At 32.2% G+C, this 17899-nt stretch overlaps 1 protein-coding gene across 7 annotated transcripts in view; it reads right to left on the bottom strand.

Annotated features, from left to right (window-relative positions):
- LOC144845432 (neogenin-like) overlaps positions 1 to 17456 on the bottom strand; it is a 110171-nt gene extending 92715 nt beyond the window's left edge. For all 7 annotated transcript variants that reach the window (XM_078702771.1, XM_078702806.1, XM_078702780.1 and 4 more), the window contains exon 1: positions 17228 to 17456. In XM_078702771.1, the coding sequence (XP_078558897.1) occupies positions 17228 to 17318 (91 nt within the window). In that variant the 5' untranslated portion in view covers positions 17319 to 17456. The remainder of the gene's footprint in view (positions 1 to 17227) is intronic.
- Between the last annotated feature and the right edge of the window lie 443 nt (positions 17457 to 17899).

Below are 17899 nucleotides of genomic sequence, written 5' to 3'. Positions count from 1 at the left end.
GGCATTCACATGAAATTGTGCACCTCCTATTGTGAATGACGTCAGAATTGCGCAACGTGATTTACGCGCGTTTTAACGAATTTCGCGTATTTAACATAGATCGAAAACAATATAGCAATTTAAATTGAAACTTAACAAAAGTTTAATTTATATCTTGCGCTAACTGACTGTGGAAAAAAAATGGCATGTTTCACACGAAGTTACGCGCGCACGGGCGTTTAAAATTTCACAATGCGAAAAATCAAATTCTAATCAACTTTCTACGCGTTTCATGTCATTTTGAGCATGTCAAAAATTCCCACGCGCGCGCATATTTTTACTCGCACGGTGCGCACGTAGCGTTGAAAATAAATTTTTTTCGCGTGATTCATGTTTTTCCAGCCTTTTCTAGTAATTTTACCAACTTTTGAACAATTTTGACCTAAAATTACGTCATACGGGCACATCCAATTGGATAATTTACGTGCGTTTTTGATGAAAAAGTTCAAAAATTTGTCAAAATTCGTCAAAATTATGCCTTTTTTTAAACATTCATAGATTCTAAACTACGAGGTGAACTTTTTTTAAAATTATATATTCTGGAAGTTGATGTGTTGTAGATATGGAATCATGCATTAATATGGCTAATCGGACATTATAACGTCATCGTATGGCCACGCGAATATAAAATATAGGATTTTTATATCTTTCGTCATAGCGCATCACATTTAATAGAGCGCATCTCCACTTATCCGTTTTTTATTTTACCCCGATTTTGATATTTTCTAGGTGAATGAACTATCTTTCGCATGAGTTAAAAATATTTTACTTTTTGTGACGTCATCATGTCGAAAATTGTAAATAACCTGGGTCACTTATTTTCATCTTTACAGTAAATTTCAATCTGTTATAGCTCATCAGAATAAAAAGTGATAATCATGATTAAAACGTTTTCCGGAAGCTATTGGATTTTAGATACGAATTCATTTGAACATTTTGCCAATCAGATGCTGTGACGTCATCATATGGCCAGTTGAATATAAAAAGTCGTATTTTCATATTTTGCGTCATAGTTCATCACATTTAAAAGAGCGCACATCTATATTTTACGTATCCAAATTTCTTCTACACGCTAATATGTTGTTGCTGAGATAATATCCTTCCGAAATTGGTATTTTAGTGTTTCATTTTGATACCGTCGCCATGTTAAAAAATGGAATAAATGGCGGGTCCCGTAATTTCACCTATTCTACACTGTATGTAATATGTATACAGATTATACTGTTTATACTGTATATACTATATGACACAAAATTGACAGAATTCAGCACTAACAACATATCATATTCTTCAGATCAGGTCATAATGCCATAATCTTTTTCTGGGTGCAAAATTCTAACGTATGACGTGCACGTGGCGTTTGTCGTGCGGATAACTAACTCGTCAAAGTGACGAGTTTCATGTCTAGTGAAATGTTATGTTTACACATTTTAGAGAAACGCGATCCACAAAAAGGAAGGATGGAAACAAGCATAATACAGAAACTAGATTTGAACTCGTCACTTTGACAAGTTCGGGTTATCCGCGCAAACGCAACATGCACATACTTTAAACTATATGAACTTCGACAATTGTTATGCCATCCTATGACATGAAATAAATATGTTTACAGTGCTGAATTGTACCTATTATGTAGCATACATCATATTACTGTATATGTTATATACAGTGTAGCATAGACGAAATTACGAGACCCATCTTTTGAATCCAATTATTAACACGATGACGTCATCAAATTGACATATAAAATAACAATTTTAGAAGATAATTATCTAAATAATTACATTATTACAAATTTGAAGAATTTTGGGCACGTAAAAGTGAGATGCGCTCTCGTTTAAACGCAATGAACTTTTACGCAAGAGATGAAAATATGACTTTTTGAATTCAACTGGCCTTATGACGTCGTCATGACATCTGATTGGTAAAATATTCACATGAATTCGTATCTACAATCCAATAGCTTTCAGAAAACGTTTTAATCATGATTATCACTTTTTATTCTGACGAGCTATAACAGATTGAAATTTACTGTAAAGATGAAATTAAGTGACCCACGTTATTTACATTTTTAGACATGATGACGTTATAAAAATTAAAATATTTTTAACTCATACAAAAGATAGTTGATTGACCTAGACAGTATTAAAATATCGGAGGAAATGGAATACGTATAAGCGAGATGCGCTCTATTTAATGTGATGAGCAATAACGAAAGAGTAAAAAATCCTATATTTTACATTCGTGTGGCCATACGATGACGTCATAACATCCGAGGGGTAAAGATTCTGCATGAATTCATATCTACAACATATCTGCTTACATATTAAATTAAAAAAATTGAGGGTCATGGATGATCCTGAAGAGCTATAATAGATTCAAAATAGACATAATTTTGACAATATTTTGTCACTTTTTCAACTAAAATGCGCGCAAATAGTCTAAATCAACGTGTTCGTATGACGTCATTTTAATTTGAAATGATGTCAATCTTTTTTAAAATGACTAGGTAAGGCTGTAAAATCATAATTCAAGAGAAAAACACATGATTTTCATGCTCCGTGTGCACCTTACGCGTAAATTTTTTCGCGCGCGTGGGAATTTTTGACATGCTCAAAATGTCATGATCAGCGTAGAAAGTTGATTAGAAATTAATTTTGCGCATTTTGAAATTTTAAATGCGCGTGCGCGCGTAACTTCTTGTGAAACATGCCATTTTTAATCCATAGAAAGTTTGCCCTTGATATGACTTAAATTTTCACCAAGTGTCAATACAAAATGACTTTTGGTTTATAATCTATGACCAATCATTGAAATTCATAAAATCGCGCGTAACTTGCGCTACGCGACTCTAACGTCATATAACAAAGTATCCTGCACATCTACAGCTACAGGTCAATCTTATGACAAAGTTATACAATCTTGTGTTGACAAGGATGACAGATATGCGTGCAACAAAATTCCGGGAAAGAAAGAAGAACAAAGAAGATGAAAAAAAAAAAAGATATTTACAATAACAAGGGTTATCCGCAAAACCTTACGGTTGCGGATAACCAACTTACGGTTGCGGATAACCAAAAAAATATTGATCTCATACAATAACAAGGAGTTATCCGCTCTACCAAGCGGATAACTAAAAATTATGGTACAGTAATACTAGGTAAGAACTAATAGCCTGTGGCTATATTCAGACATGCCTTTAATAAAATGAGACTTATTAAAACCACAGAATTCAATTCAGTTTTCATCAATGTAAAATATCTAGAAATGCTAACAACCCCTAGCGTGACGGAGAAACATTTCAAGTTATCTTAACATTGGAAGCAATTGTACTTTGGTCTGTTTAATGAAGTGAAAGAGATGCATGGCATGGTACATGCTGAGCTAGGTTTCAACTTTTTAATACTTCTGTCACCGTTAAATTTCAACTAAGTATACACATACTGTGGATCAAATCAGGTTAATAGCTTTTGCCAAAAATAACATATTTCTGTCATTTTAATATTGCTCAATACCAGTATCAATCCTTTAAAAAGAATTACAAAAAAATGAAAATGCAAAAGATGGCACAAACTCTATAACAATTTGTTTGTAGAGATAAATATCAAGTCTTGCAAAAAAGTATTCTATTTTATGTGCTTGTTAAACTTAATAATAAAAAGATATTTTAATCTATTTTATTTAAATTGTATTTACTGTATACTTGTTGCACATCTCATTGAGACTCATCTATAAAAGAGATGCAATAAAGTTCAGTTCAATGTTTTTACTTTATCATTTTGATTTAGCTTTTTGCTTATTTTTTTTTTGTATCTCTATTGAGATCCAGCCACTGATACCTGCAGCATTGTCATTTTTTCAGTAATTTGCCTTTGGATTTATATACTGTAAAATATTTATCAGGACAAACAACAAAGAATTCCATAGTTTTGTATTTTAGATAATCTATCTGATTATTTATTCATCAATGTACAAAACTTCTCTGACTTCTTCCACTATTATAATTATCACAAGCAACTTAGTCAAAACTGTTGAATTACTTGCATTTATTTCATAGTGGGAATAAGCAAAAGCCTACTTCACTCACTCTAGAACTATATTTAACTATAAAGTGTTCATCTAAAGCATTGTTGATGTTTAATTGATACCTAATAATGATAACTCTATGTTCACGGTTTATACATAATTGTACTCTAGCCATATTGCTTATATCCTTGAGCAGCACATTTTATCTACGTGTCTCTCTCCACCCACAACATGTACTTGGTAGGAGGTGGATTATCTAAAAAGAAATTTGGAGTGTTAAAATTAGTTCCACTAGTTGTCAATGACAAAGTCACAATTACCTCTCATCTGATGAACATACCTAATAACACCCATGTGTATGCAGTAATGACAAGAGGAAGTTCTAAACATCAAAGAAAAATACTATCCAACAGAGTGGTTTAACTACTGTAGCAGTAAAGTACAGAACATAAAGTATCATACTGCTGGGGAATACCATGTAAAAAAGTATGTAAAAGTTTATGAGTTGATTGGGAAGAATATTTTCATGGGATTTAATGGGATAGTCTGGCTTTCATGAAAATTCTACCTATTCAATACTGTTCTTTTTAGGTAAACTATATTAATTCGCTTATTTGTCGAGGAATAGGATATGCAAAAAATGATGCTCAGATTTTGGCCATGGGAGCACAGAATTATAGACAGTTCACTCTTCAGGATGGAACAACGATTCCAAAATTTTCACAAAATTCTCACTGCTACATTAAATTTTGACATGGGAGAAAATGCATGAGATATGAAATTAATTTAAATCAAATGGAAGGGTACAAGCTTGTGTTATAAAAAGGTTTACAGTTACTTTAGAATCAGTAGGTTTGATGCTGGACTATTTAAAGGACAACTTGACCGAGAACGTATTAGGGATGTACATATGATTTCAGAACAATCGGGAGATTAATTAGTGTAAATTGCAATATTATGTTATATGCTGATGATACAATACAATGTTGTCTTCTGGTAATGATATTAGACAAATAGCTAATGATTTAAGTTCAAACCTGGAATCATGTAACAACTGGCTTATAAACAACAAACTATTATTACATCCTGATAAAACTGAATATTGTTTGCTACTAAAAGAAAACTTAAGAATGTTCGTGATTTTGCTGTTATGTTTAAGTTGATATGTAAGAAGAATATGATCTCATATCTTGGTTGTTTGCTTGATGAAGACCTGTCTGGAGAATCTATGGTTCAAAAAGTTCTTAGTAAGACTAATTCAAGACTTAAATTTTTGTATAGACATTCTGCATGTCTAAATTTCTTTTCTCGTAAAATTCTATGTTCGGCACTGAGTACTTGTCACTTTGATTATGCATGTTGCTCCTGGTTTTCAGGTGTTTCTAAAAAACTTAAACAAAGACTTCAAACCACTCAAAATAAAGTTGCTAGGTTTATATTAAATAAAAATAATCGAGCACATTTTGGTAAAGACGAACTGAACCAAATCGGTCAATTATGTCTAGAGGATAGAATTTGCCAACTCAAACTTTATCATGTTTATAAGATTTTTTATGGAAAATCACTACCTTATTTGACTGAAAAGTTTAAAAGAGTTTCATCTAACCACCATTATATGACTAGTGTCAATGGTTTTTCAGTTCCTAAATCTGATAGTCAAATATCTATTAACGTTTATTATACAAGCATAAAGGCATGGAATAACCTACCTCATTCCATTCAGCAAATAGAAAACAAATTTAATTTTAAGAAAAATGTTAAATCACATTTCTGTTCAACCAAACAAAATAAACAATAAAAAAATCAACATTTATATTTTTACGATTTATTTACAAAGTGTGTTTACTAGAAATTTTCGCCATTTGCCAGACTTTGCCAGAAAACTTATTACGGTAAATTTTGCGATGCACCTGTGACGTCACAGCAATTTATGGTGACAGCTGTACAGCGAGCGCGTGCGGTGATATCCTTAATTTCGCGGTGGTTCTGAAATCATATGTACATCCCTAATACGTTGTTAAAATATGGTCCTCGGTCAAGTTGTCCTTTAACTCGTCTCTGACTGGTTTATAAACTACTTATACTATATTTCAACTAATGAAAATATCCATCCCATTCAACTCATAAACAGTTTTTGAAAAATCATGAAGCATACTGGCTTGTACTGTATCACTTTTTCAGAGTATGCCTTTATCATCTCAAAGTTTATTTGTCACCTTGGTCCTGTTTTTGCTGCAAAAAAATAACTGGTTAATAACTGTGTGAATAAATTAACCTCAATTTCTTGGTAGCAGAAACAAGATAAATTTGCAGTAACCGGTTAAATGGCAGCCTGAAAACGGTTAAAAACATTCAGTGTTAGAATGTCATTTTTAGCTTTTAGCTGCAACACAAAATAACGGTTATTTGATTGACAGCCGCTGACCTCGAGTCAACTACACTGCAGTAACGTTTGAATTGACCGCCAGGTCCCATTGCATTTTGGGTACCGTCGACAACCACTCACTGATTAAACAGTTATTTAGGAGCAAAAATTGAGCAGAATGCAGTCGATATAAAAATTATACTTTTAATCTATTTTGAAATAAACGGTGTATTTGGCGCTATGTATGTTCACAGATTATTTTTTTAGGTTTATACTGTATTAAAGAAAATATTTCCATTAATTAATAATAACACACACACTAATATGGCAAAAACAACCATAAATTTGAACTGAATTCAGTTGTTAATTAATAGAAAGTATTACATGTTACACTGTTGGAATTGGTTTGAATTAAATGCTACCTAATCAATCACTCACAATTTAATGCACAACACTTGCTTATGTAAAAGTTCTGAATTACCTTTAAAATACATTTAGGAGTGCCATTTAATAAAGACATTAAATACACATTATCACCTGTGTGTATTCTTGCTCATCTGAACTTTCAACACATAAACTTTAAAGTGCTTTGTTTGAAACATAATCATATTTTCACATGAGAATGTTGTCTATTGTTGCATTTGAGTTCAGTGCATCAGGTAGGGTTCATGTTTGCTAAACATAAACTTTTATACAGCAGAATACTAAAGCTTTCAATTTTGAGGTTAACGATGGCATTAATATTGCCATTAATAATTTCAATATGGCAAATATTTTGTCTCTGATATGCATAGTGATCCTGCTCTCCACAGTTCATCCATTCATAGAACCATGATGAAGAAAGTATGTAGAATGGTCCCAAGACATGACTATTACTGTACTTCAGATTTAGTTGAGTTAGAAATAGAGTACTGTATACATACCCATAGGCCCAAGTGGAATTATGTGATGTTAATGCCTGAATGATCATAATATCAAACCGGTACTGGGTATGATAAACTAATGTTCCTGCTCCCCGCAGTTAATTTTAGTGGAAAAGTCGCTTTATAGAGTATACTACTTTAACCTTCAAAGCCAAGCCTACATTTAATCAGTACCTTTTTTACATAATGTCCTATGTTAAAGGTAAATTTACCTATACAAACTTTCAATATGAATCAAACAAAACCAGCGGTTTACCTATTCAATATGCGGCATTTGGCTGAAATTGGCTTAAAAAACATTCATAACTGAGCGAGTAGCTATCTTGCTGTTTAAGAGGTTAGTTTTGGGTTAGTACTATCATAATTTAGGTGTTACTCATAAAGAAAGATTTTACTATAATTAAAGGGTATTGCTAAACTGCGCAAACTGCGCAAACACTGCGCAAACTGCGCAAACACTGCGCAAACAACAAAAAAAGCTGCGCAAACCTCCTTCAAAACAATTAATATTGATAGAACACAACTAAAACTATATAGGGAGACAATTTATGGGAAAAAAAATTTGAAATTCTTTTAAGTTTGCCTTTTTTTGGGTGAAAAACTTCAATTTTTGGGAAAATTACTAATTTCACAGCGCAAACAACAAAAAAAGCTGCGCAAACTTCCTTCAAAACAATTAATATTGATAGAACACAACTAGAACTATATAGGGAGACAATTTATGGGGAAAAAAATTTGAAATTCCTTTAAGTTTGCCTTTTTTTGGGAAAATTACTGATTTCACAGCGCAAACAACAAAAAAAGCTACGCAAACCTCCTTTAAATCAATTAATATTGATTAAAACACAACTAGAACTATATAAGGAGACAATTTATGAGAAAAAAAATTTGAAATTCCTTTAAGTTTGTCTTTTTTTGGGTGAAAAACTTCAATTTTTAGGAAAATTACTGATTTCACAGCGCAAACAACAAAAAAAGCTGCGCAAACCTCCTTTAAATCAATTAATATTGATTAAAACACAACTAGACCTATATAGGGAGACAATTTATGGGGAAAAAATTTGAAATTCCTTTAAGTTTGCCTTTTTTTGGGTGAAAAACTTCAATTTTTGGGAAAATAACTGATTTCACAGCGCAAACCCCCAAAAAAAAGCTGCGCAAACCTCCTTCAAACCAATTAACATTTATTAGAACACAACTAGAACTATATAGGGAGACAATTTATGGGGAAAAAAATTTGAAATTCCTTTAAGTTTGCCTTTTTTTTGGGTGAAAAACTTCAATTTTTGGGAAAATTACTGATTTCACAGCGCAAACCCCCCAAAAAAAGCTGCGCAAACCTCCTTCAAACCAATTAATATTTATTAGAACACAACTAGAACTATATAGGGAGACAATTTATGGGGAAAAAATTTGAAATTCCTTTAAGTTTGCCTTTTTTTGGGTTAAAAACTTCAATTTTTGGGAAAATTACTGATTTCACAGCGCAAACAAAAAAAAAAGCTGCGCAAACCTCCTTTAAATCAATTAATATTTATTAGAACACAACTAGAACTATATAGGGAGACAATTTATGGGAAAAAAATTGAAATTGCTGTAAGTTTGCCTTTTTTTGGGTTAAAAACTTCAATTTTTGGGAAAATTACTGATTTCACAGCGCAAACAAAAAAAAAAGCTGCGCAAACCTCCTTTAAATCAATTAATATTTATTAGAACACAACTAGAACTATATAGGGAGACAATTTATGGGAAAAAAATTGAAATTGCTGTAAGTTTGCCTTTTTTTGGGGGAAAAACTTTAATTTTTTGGGAAAATTACAGATTTCACAACGAAAACTTTAAAAAAAACAGAAACAAGAAAATTTTTTTTTTCAAATATAACTTTATTTAATGAAATGTTTCGCAATTATTTACCTTCAAGGTTTTTTTATAACATTCTACTGTATTTCCAAATCAACATCATGTAGGTTTGCGCAGGGTTTTTTTTGGTTTGCGCGATTTACACTGTAAAATCTGACATTTCACCCAAAAAATGATGTTTTTCGCCAAAAAAAAGCCAACTTACAGCAATTTCATAATTTTTTTTCATAAATTACTTGCTATGATAGTCCTAGTCATGATAGAACCAATAATAAGTGAGTTGGAAGAGGTTTGCACAGGGTTTTTTTAGGTTTGCGCGATTTACACTGTAAAATCTGACATTTTACCCAAAAAATGATGTTTTTCGCCCAAAAAAAAGGCCAACTTACAGCAATTTCATTATTTTTTTTTCATAAATTACTTGCTATGATAGTCCTAGTCATAATAGAAACAATAATAAGTGATTTGGTGGAGGTTTGCGCAGGTTTTTTTTTAGGTTTGCGCGATTTACACTGTCAAATCTGACATTTCACCCAAAAAATTATGTTTTTCGCCCAAAAAAAAAGCCAACTTACAGCAATTTCATAATTTTTTTTTCATTAATTACTTGCCATGATAGTCCTAGTCATGATAGAACCAATAATAAGTGATTTGGAAGAGGTTTGCGCAGGGTTTTTTTTAGGTTTGCGCGATTTACACTGTAAAATCTGACATTTCACCCAAAAATGATTTTTTTTTTTTTCCAAAAAAGCCAACTTACAGCAATTTCACTATTTTTTTCTTCCTAAATTACTTGCTATGATAGTCCTAGTCATGATAGAAACAATAATAAGTGATTTGGTGGAGGTTTGCACAGGTTTTTTTTAGGTTTGCGTGATTTACACTGTAAAATCTGACATTTCACCCAAAAAATTATGTTTTTCGTCCAAAAAAAAGCCAACTTACAGCAATTTCATAATTTTTTTTTCATTAATTACTTGCCATGATAGTCCTAGTCATGATAGAACCAATAATAAGTGAGTTGGAAGAGGTTTGCGCAGGGTTTTTTTAGGTTTGCGCGATTTACACTGTAAAATCTGACATTTCACCCAAAAAATGATGTTTTTCGCCCAAAAAAAAGGCCAACTTACAGCAATTTCATTATTTTTTTTTCATTAATTACTTGCCATGATAGTCCTAGTCATGATAGAACCAATAATAAGTGATTTGGAAGAGGTTTGCGCAGGTTTTTTTTAGGTTTGCGCAATTTACACTGTAAAATCTGACATTTCACCCAAAAAATGATGTTTTTCGTCCAAAAAAAAGCCAACTTACAGCAATTTCATAATTTTTTTTTCATTAATTACTTGCCATGATAGTCCTAGTCATGATAGAACCAATAATAAGTGAGTTGGAAGAGGTTTGCGCAGGGTTTTTTTAGGTTTGCGCGATTTACACTGTAAAATCTGACATTTCACCCAAAAAATGATGTTTTTCGCCCAAAAAAAAGGCCAACTTACAGCAATTTCATTATTTTTTTTTCATTAATTACTTGCCATGATAGTCCTAGTCATGATAGAACCAATAATAAGTGATTTGGAAGAGGTTTGCGCAGGTTTTTTTTAGGTTTGCGCAATTTACACTGTAAAATCTGACATTTCACCCAAAAAATGATGTTTTTCGCCCAAAAAAAAGTCAACTTACAGCAATTTCATTATTTTTTTTTCATAAATTACTTGCTATGATAGTCCTAGTCATGATAGAAACAATAATAAGCCATTTGGAGGAGGTTTGCGCAGGGTTTTTTTTGGTTTGCGCTGTTTGCGCTTGGTTTGCGCAGTTTGCGCAGTTTAGCAATACCCTAATTAAAGACATAATAATTGAGAATATAACAGTCACAAATTCTTAATAAAGCTTTTAATAGTTTAATGTATATTGCATTTAAATCTGATTGTTTACTAGTGCTTTCTTGCTTACAACCCTGTTAATGGCAACATCATGTATTTTTATGTGAATTTATGGGATACTATGAACATGACACCTAATATTCTACACAATGATAATCAACTTATGACGTGTACATTTGCCATAATTAGAATGGTTATTCCATATTATAGTATGCGCAATTTGAAACAGAATGTGGAGATAATTTACTAATGGTGTTGATCAAAGAGCAATGGTAGTATCTGGCCAATGGCAGAGCTGTGTACTGGGCTCGCACTGGCCGATCGCCAAGTCGCCATGGGCGAAAACGTTTCCAGATTGGCGAAAAATAAAACGGCTACTTTAGCCATTCTGGCTATGACATATGATAAAATAGATAATAAAATAATCATTTTGGCGAAAGCATAAAGTCCAACTAAAAGGTCCATTTGTCGATCTTCAAGCATTTATTTTGTTCGTTATCATGTTGTTTACTTCAAGCTCCATTTTCGTCAACTTGTTTCGTTGTACCAGGCGTCTCTTTGTTATTTCAATATGATGGAGATAGCAGAGGTAGACTGCACAGAGAGACAAACGTTACACGACACATGGATGATGGAGTCTACCCAAACTATCACGTGTTGCGCTGCACAAACGATCGACGACTCGACAGCCGACGGTCGGCTATTTACCGGGATTGTCTATTTTTCGATAAGGGTGTTCTTTTCAGATTAAAAAAAAACATAGTATCTTCAATGAATGATCTTATCGAAATCAATATTTATGCGTTATGCATTTTAGGCTCCAATAATGTAGTTTCATATTTTACCCTTAATAAAGTTTCCTCGTGTGATAAATAATCGAGCCGGGATGGTATAAATTTCTCCCCCGACAGAAACGCCTTTTCCCTGTGCTTTGGCGGCCTATATTATCTGCACGTTCAACAACGATACGAGTGTTCGTTTGCTAGAAATATTTTTAGCATATAGGCCTACGACGTACCGTCGTACATAATTTTGTAGGCCTAGGCCCCTAGCCTAGGCCTGCGGTACTGCACTTTCGCACCTCTTGAGCATACCCAATTTAAAAACATTCACCCGCTGCGCGGCGGTGAGTGACCGTGAAAGTCTTAGGACACGATTTTCGCGTGGTACGGAAGCCACCAGCCAAGCGTAAAAAACAAAAATAACATAGCGTTCAGGGGATTTCAGAAAACTGTAAAATGTTTCTTATTAAATTGATAACTGCATGAATGCTATATGATTAAAAACAATTTGAACAATTGTTTTGATCATATAAAATACAACAACAATTATTTTTTCAAATCAAATATACAGTGATTTATGCATGGCTCTCTTTCCCCAAATGCCTTACAAAAACGTTCAGGGAACAGTGTATAGACCTATTGACATAGATAAATTAACTAAAATGTTTTTACCATTATATTTCAACAATTTTTAATTTTGGCTAATGACCGATTCATTCGGGTAAATAAAAAAATTGAACTTTAGCCATTTTGGCTACAGATAAACTGATTTGACTAAAAAAAATATTTTGACTTTCGCCAAATGGCTAAACAAATTGAAATGTTAGTGCTACCCCAGGTGTAGTATTCAAATATTACTGTAGATGTCTTTCCATTGCAGTATAAGCTACACAACCGCCTTAAAATATGTAAATGAAAATCATCTATTGTTGTAATTAACAATTTAGCATAGTATAAAACCTTATACAGGAAAGACAAAATAAGACAACAGTACTTTAGGTGTAGCAATGGTTGCACTCTTGCTGTCGTCCTCATGTAGCATGAAGTATAATTTTAAACCATGTCAAAGTTTGAATTCCCTTGTTGAATACACATTTTTGCATGCACAGTTCACAATCAACATAAAAACTTTATAAACCGTAAATGATGACGATTGTAATCATTTAACTCATACATTATTATGCACAGCCATCATTTATTAACATAACAGTCCTTCATGAAACTTCCCTTAAAAAATGGTTTAACAAATAAAACACACAACTCAACAGATCCTGGCATAGGCCTACAGTAATGCAAAATTGAAAACATCTGGCATCCAGAATGAGTTGGGGATTTTCTAATTTAATTCCAATCTGGGTGGGAGTTAATTATGTTCTCTAAAGTGGGTTTAGCCTGCTAACTTGCTAATCATATTGGACTGAATCTAATGGTTGATGACACAAACCTTTTTCAATTCTAATCTAATTTACAGCTTCTACTCAATTTCTAATACTTTGTTTAAATATCGGTAATTTCATAATTTTCATATTTCATTAATAGTATTCATAACAATGTTATTAGCTTTCGTTCCACATCTCTTCCTCATAATTTGTACGGATGAATGAATTTTTTCAAGTAATTGAAATTGAAATAACAAGTGAACCGTATATAAAAGAACAAAAAGGTTTATAGAGAAATTCTACTTGTAATCATTTACTATGTATTTAAATTTCCATAGTGTATGGAGGATGTAAACAAAGATTATTATGAGAGATATCATGATATCTAGCAAGAAATCTGCATTACAAGCTTTACAATTACCAGATGATCAAAATATTGCAAAGAACAATGAGTATATTATATTTTCAATTTTTTAAATATTAATAAAACAATATATTATAAAATTATTTTATTGTATTTTATTTAAATTCACCATATGGTCTTACTTAGTATGTGAATTATAAATGTTAGTTTATCGTAATAGCCTTTGAGACGGATGGTACACTGATTTTAATATCAGGATAAATTATCATAATTTGTATTGAGAAACTTGCAGATAATTATTAACTAAGAAAAACAACAGATTAGATAGAATATAAAATAATTTAGATATTATTAAAATAGATAGTACTGTACTTTAGAAAGATAATTTGGCAAAAATCAAAGGAGAGTATGGGGTGTGTGAACTTGTTGTTGAAACAAGTCAATAGGGACTTTACGAAACACGACGGTTAGGGGAAGACGACAAAGATCCTGTTTGCGCTAGAGTGTAAAATGATAAATAATCAACATAGTGGTTTTATTAGTTACGCACCATGCACAAAGACGACGACTGGCAGTATCTCTCTTCGATCCCTACCCTGTCTCTTGGCGTGGGGCCCTTCTGAATCGCTGGATTGGCGATACAGCATAGGCCTAGCCTATGATAATATCATCTAAATACTACATACGGTAGTACCTTATGTCATAACTGAAGATTATTATTATATTATTATTATCTTTTTTTTAAACCAAATTAGCAATACTATATGAACTACATCTATTAGACATGATGATAACTACATTATAATCGTAAATCAATTACAACTAAAACTGTATATTACATACTTGAAATAAAGGATGACAAATTTGACTAAACTATAATGCATTTATACAGTGCCCACTTGCCTTGTTATACAGTACACAGACAAAACCACAGATATATTTGTATTCAAAATGTACAATTCTTCTAAAATCCTTGACATATTTCACTTTAGTTTACCAAACAATGGTGTAAAACCCAGAGGTGTGCCATCTATTATCCATGTTAAGGCCAAACTCCTACATACTATATTTGATTTTTTAAATATTCACTCAGTTGACCAAAAGGGGTTATCCCACACTACTAATCCTAACATAGTATGGAAAACCTTTCATTACTGTGAATATGAACCAAATACTCGGCTCTATACACTTTAGTACTCCAGCCTTAAAACCTATCCTTCTGGGATACAGGTTAAAGACCCATTCCCTACAATTGTTGATGATGTAAAAATAAATAATGCATACAGTTACTATATCACTTGTTTTATGGTAAATTATGATAAAAAGAGAGAAACAATGCACTACCTAAATAGCTCCCGTCGAATGTCCTCTCTCATGGACTGTCTTTAGGCTTTACTTTTGTAGGCCTAGCTGGTAAACGACAGTAACATACATCGTACGCTAGCTATAGGCCAAGCCTGACGTGGTCTAGTTGCTGCATTAATTGTCTTTCTGTTTTTACCAGAATATGTTATATCTGTTAATACAGATCAGGGAAAACCCAATATTTTCGCTGAAAATGTTTCTGTTTTGGCCTTCACAAAAGTGGATGAATCACATAAGAAAATGACATTCGTTACTGTTACACATTCTTCAACAACAATAACTACATAAAGTGTGCGGTCTGGTCAAATATGTTCAGAATTCTTTTCTTTCTCTTTGATTAGTGATTCTCTACTCAAAATGTATTCAATGTGAATCATGGGAAAATTATGTTAAAAATATTTAAAATATTTGTTGCTATTTAAGCTTTATCAATTATATATAAATTTATCTTTATACTAATCTGGAATAATTCATACAATTGTGAGTTCATATATTTCAGGTTAAAATCAGTCATGGAAAACCAACCTACTGTAAATCCAAAAAACACTAAACCTGGATTCATTGAAGGCTGGCAATTAAACCGTGCAATAATCTTCACACACACCAACTAAACTACAAGTTAACACCTACACTTTACTTTCCAACAACCCTTACCCACTCTCTTTCATAGGATCATTTAAATAATTTTTGACAAGTTCTGTCTATATTAACTGTAGCATTAATATCAGAATTTCAATTTAGCTTTAAGAGCTTTATGAAATTTGGGTTAGCAGTTGCATAATGAGTTGTCATTAGAATCGTCACACTGTAGAAAGTCAATGCAATCATCACTACTTTGCAATTTGACATTCAATACGCAAAGTACTGATTAAATTTTACAATACATAAAATTCTTCAAGTATGCAGAAAATTGTGCTATTTTCTCTATACTCTGAATAAAAAACATATCTGTATGCTTAAAAGAGTATTCACAATTTAGCTTGATTTAAATAATCATAAATATGGAGATTGTTTGATTTAAATTTAATTGTCCTAACAGTTTTATATAAATAAATAACTTCAAAAACAAGCATTAGTTGACAAGTTGCCAATTCATAAAGTTCTTGTTCTATTATGGATATATTTATAGTATCTGTTAGTTATGTACTGGGCCCTCTGGGAAAATAGTCTTTGTACTGGAGAGGTAATCCAGTAAAGAACAAATTCATATTAGATAACATTACTATGGAAATTTGGCCCAATTACAGAGTATGTACTGTACAGACATAATGATAATAAAATGTATGAAATTTTTAAAAATATGATTCAGCCTAAATTGCATGGTATACAGATACCAATGTTTGAAGTGTGATAACAAAAACATTTTATATTACGGAAATTTATTATAGCAAGTACAGAACCCTGTATACTATAATGGAGGCTAGCTGTCTTTAATTACTGATACATAACTGTAGTTCAATCAAAATCAATTTAAGAGTCTTTTAAATATTTTTTTGAGCAATTATAATAGTAGCTGATAAAATCAGATATTCAATGCTGTTGTTCATATGATTAAAAGTGCATTTCCTATACATAACACTGGTAATATAGATATCACTGTGTTTTAATACACAGGTGTCAGAGCCAACATTTAAAAGACACAAAACCTGCTTGAGGTTTACAATAAAGCTATTCAATTCTAACTATTGTTGTATTGTCTGTCTGCCTTTACAGTGATTATAAAAGTAAAGTACTACTCATAGTACTACAGTATGTTTCTGAGTAAATAATCAAGAATAGCTGTACATGACATGGAAAGCAATTGGTGCACAGGTAAATAGACCAAGGAAGCTGTGTATGCATACTAAGAAAATGGTACCGTTAAACCATTAGAATAGTTAGTGTTGGTATGAAAAATATATCCTAACTTAGACTGAAACTCTCTGACCTGCCTACAAACCTTGGAATGGTTTACCATATAAATAGTATTGGCCTCACAGTAATAACATTTAAGTCTCCGAAGACGTTCTAGCAAGAATTATCTCGACAAATTAATGTACTATAGTAGTGAGCTTACTTTTACTATCTTTATTTATTTTGTAATCAATAAATTAGCATTGGTTAAACACAGACATCAGGCGAACTTTGAGGTTTTCGCTTATATAATATACCAATTTCGGCACTGTAATTCCAACATCCATTCAAACAACAAATGGTACTGATTAACTACCAATCGGCAATAGGCCTAATGTTACTTACGGCTATGTACTTGAGAAACAAAACTCAGCATCCCCAGCAAAATAAACTGAGTATGTACTATCCAACGATGGGACAAAATTCCATGAGCCATCGTAATAATATCACTTAGGTCCACATAAAAGTCATATATAATATAAAACTGTTCCAAAAATCCTATGAAAATCTCAGTTATTGACTTGACACGATGTAAGCATGTACACAGTACAGTACTCCGATTGGTAACGACCTCCAACAGAACTGTCTGCACTGCACTCGTGTATTCACGGATGAAGTTTCATATGACCCCGTGTCACGTATACCTTATTTGGCTTCATTCTTATTATGTAGTCAATTCATTTGACCAATCAGAACAATTAGAACTATTCTGATGCGGATCTAAATGAATGATTTTTCTACAGCGCAGTCAGTATTTATTAATATGTGGCGCCGAGTATTCTCGATACGTCAATACCTTTACAAATGGCAGCCGTATATTTAACTATACTTTAATAATCAAGAGGTTAAAACAAATCATCAAATTAAAGCATAATGCAAATAAAAGTGAAAACTAGGAACCAAAAATAAGCTACAAGAATGAATGGACGACAAAATAATAAATCGGTAAAACAAAGGTATACAAACATTGCTAGTGGCATGCAGCGTTTGTTGGCATTCACATTTAGTACGACGACA

This window comes from Antedon bifida, chromosome 1 (genome assembly GCF_963402885.1).
Source record: "Antedon bifida chromosome 1, ecAntBifi1.1, whole genome shotgun sequence".
NCBI lineage: Eukaryota > Metazoa > Echinodermata > Crinoidea > Comatulida > Antedonidae > Antedon > Antedon bifida.
This window is presented reverse-complemented; position numbering and strand designations above follow the sequence as displayed.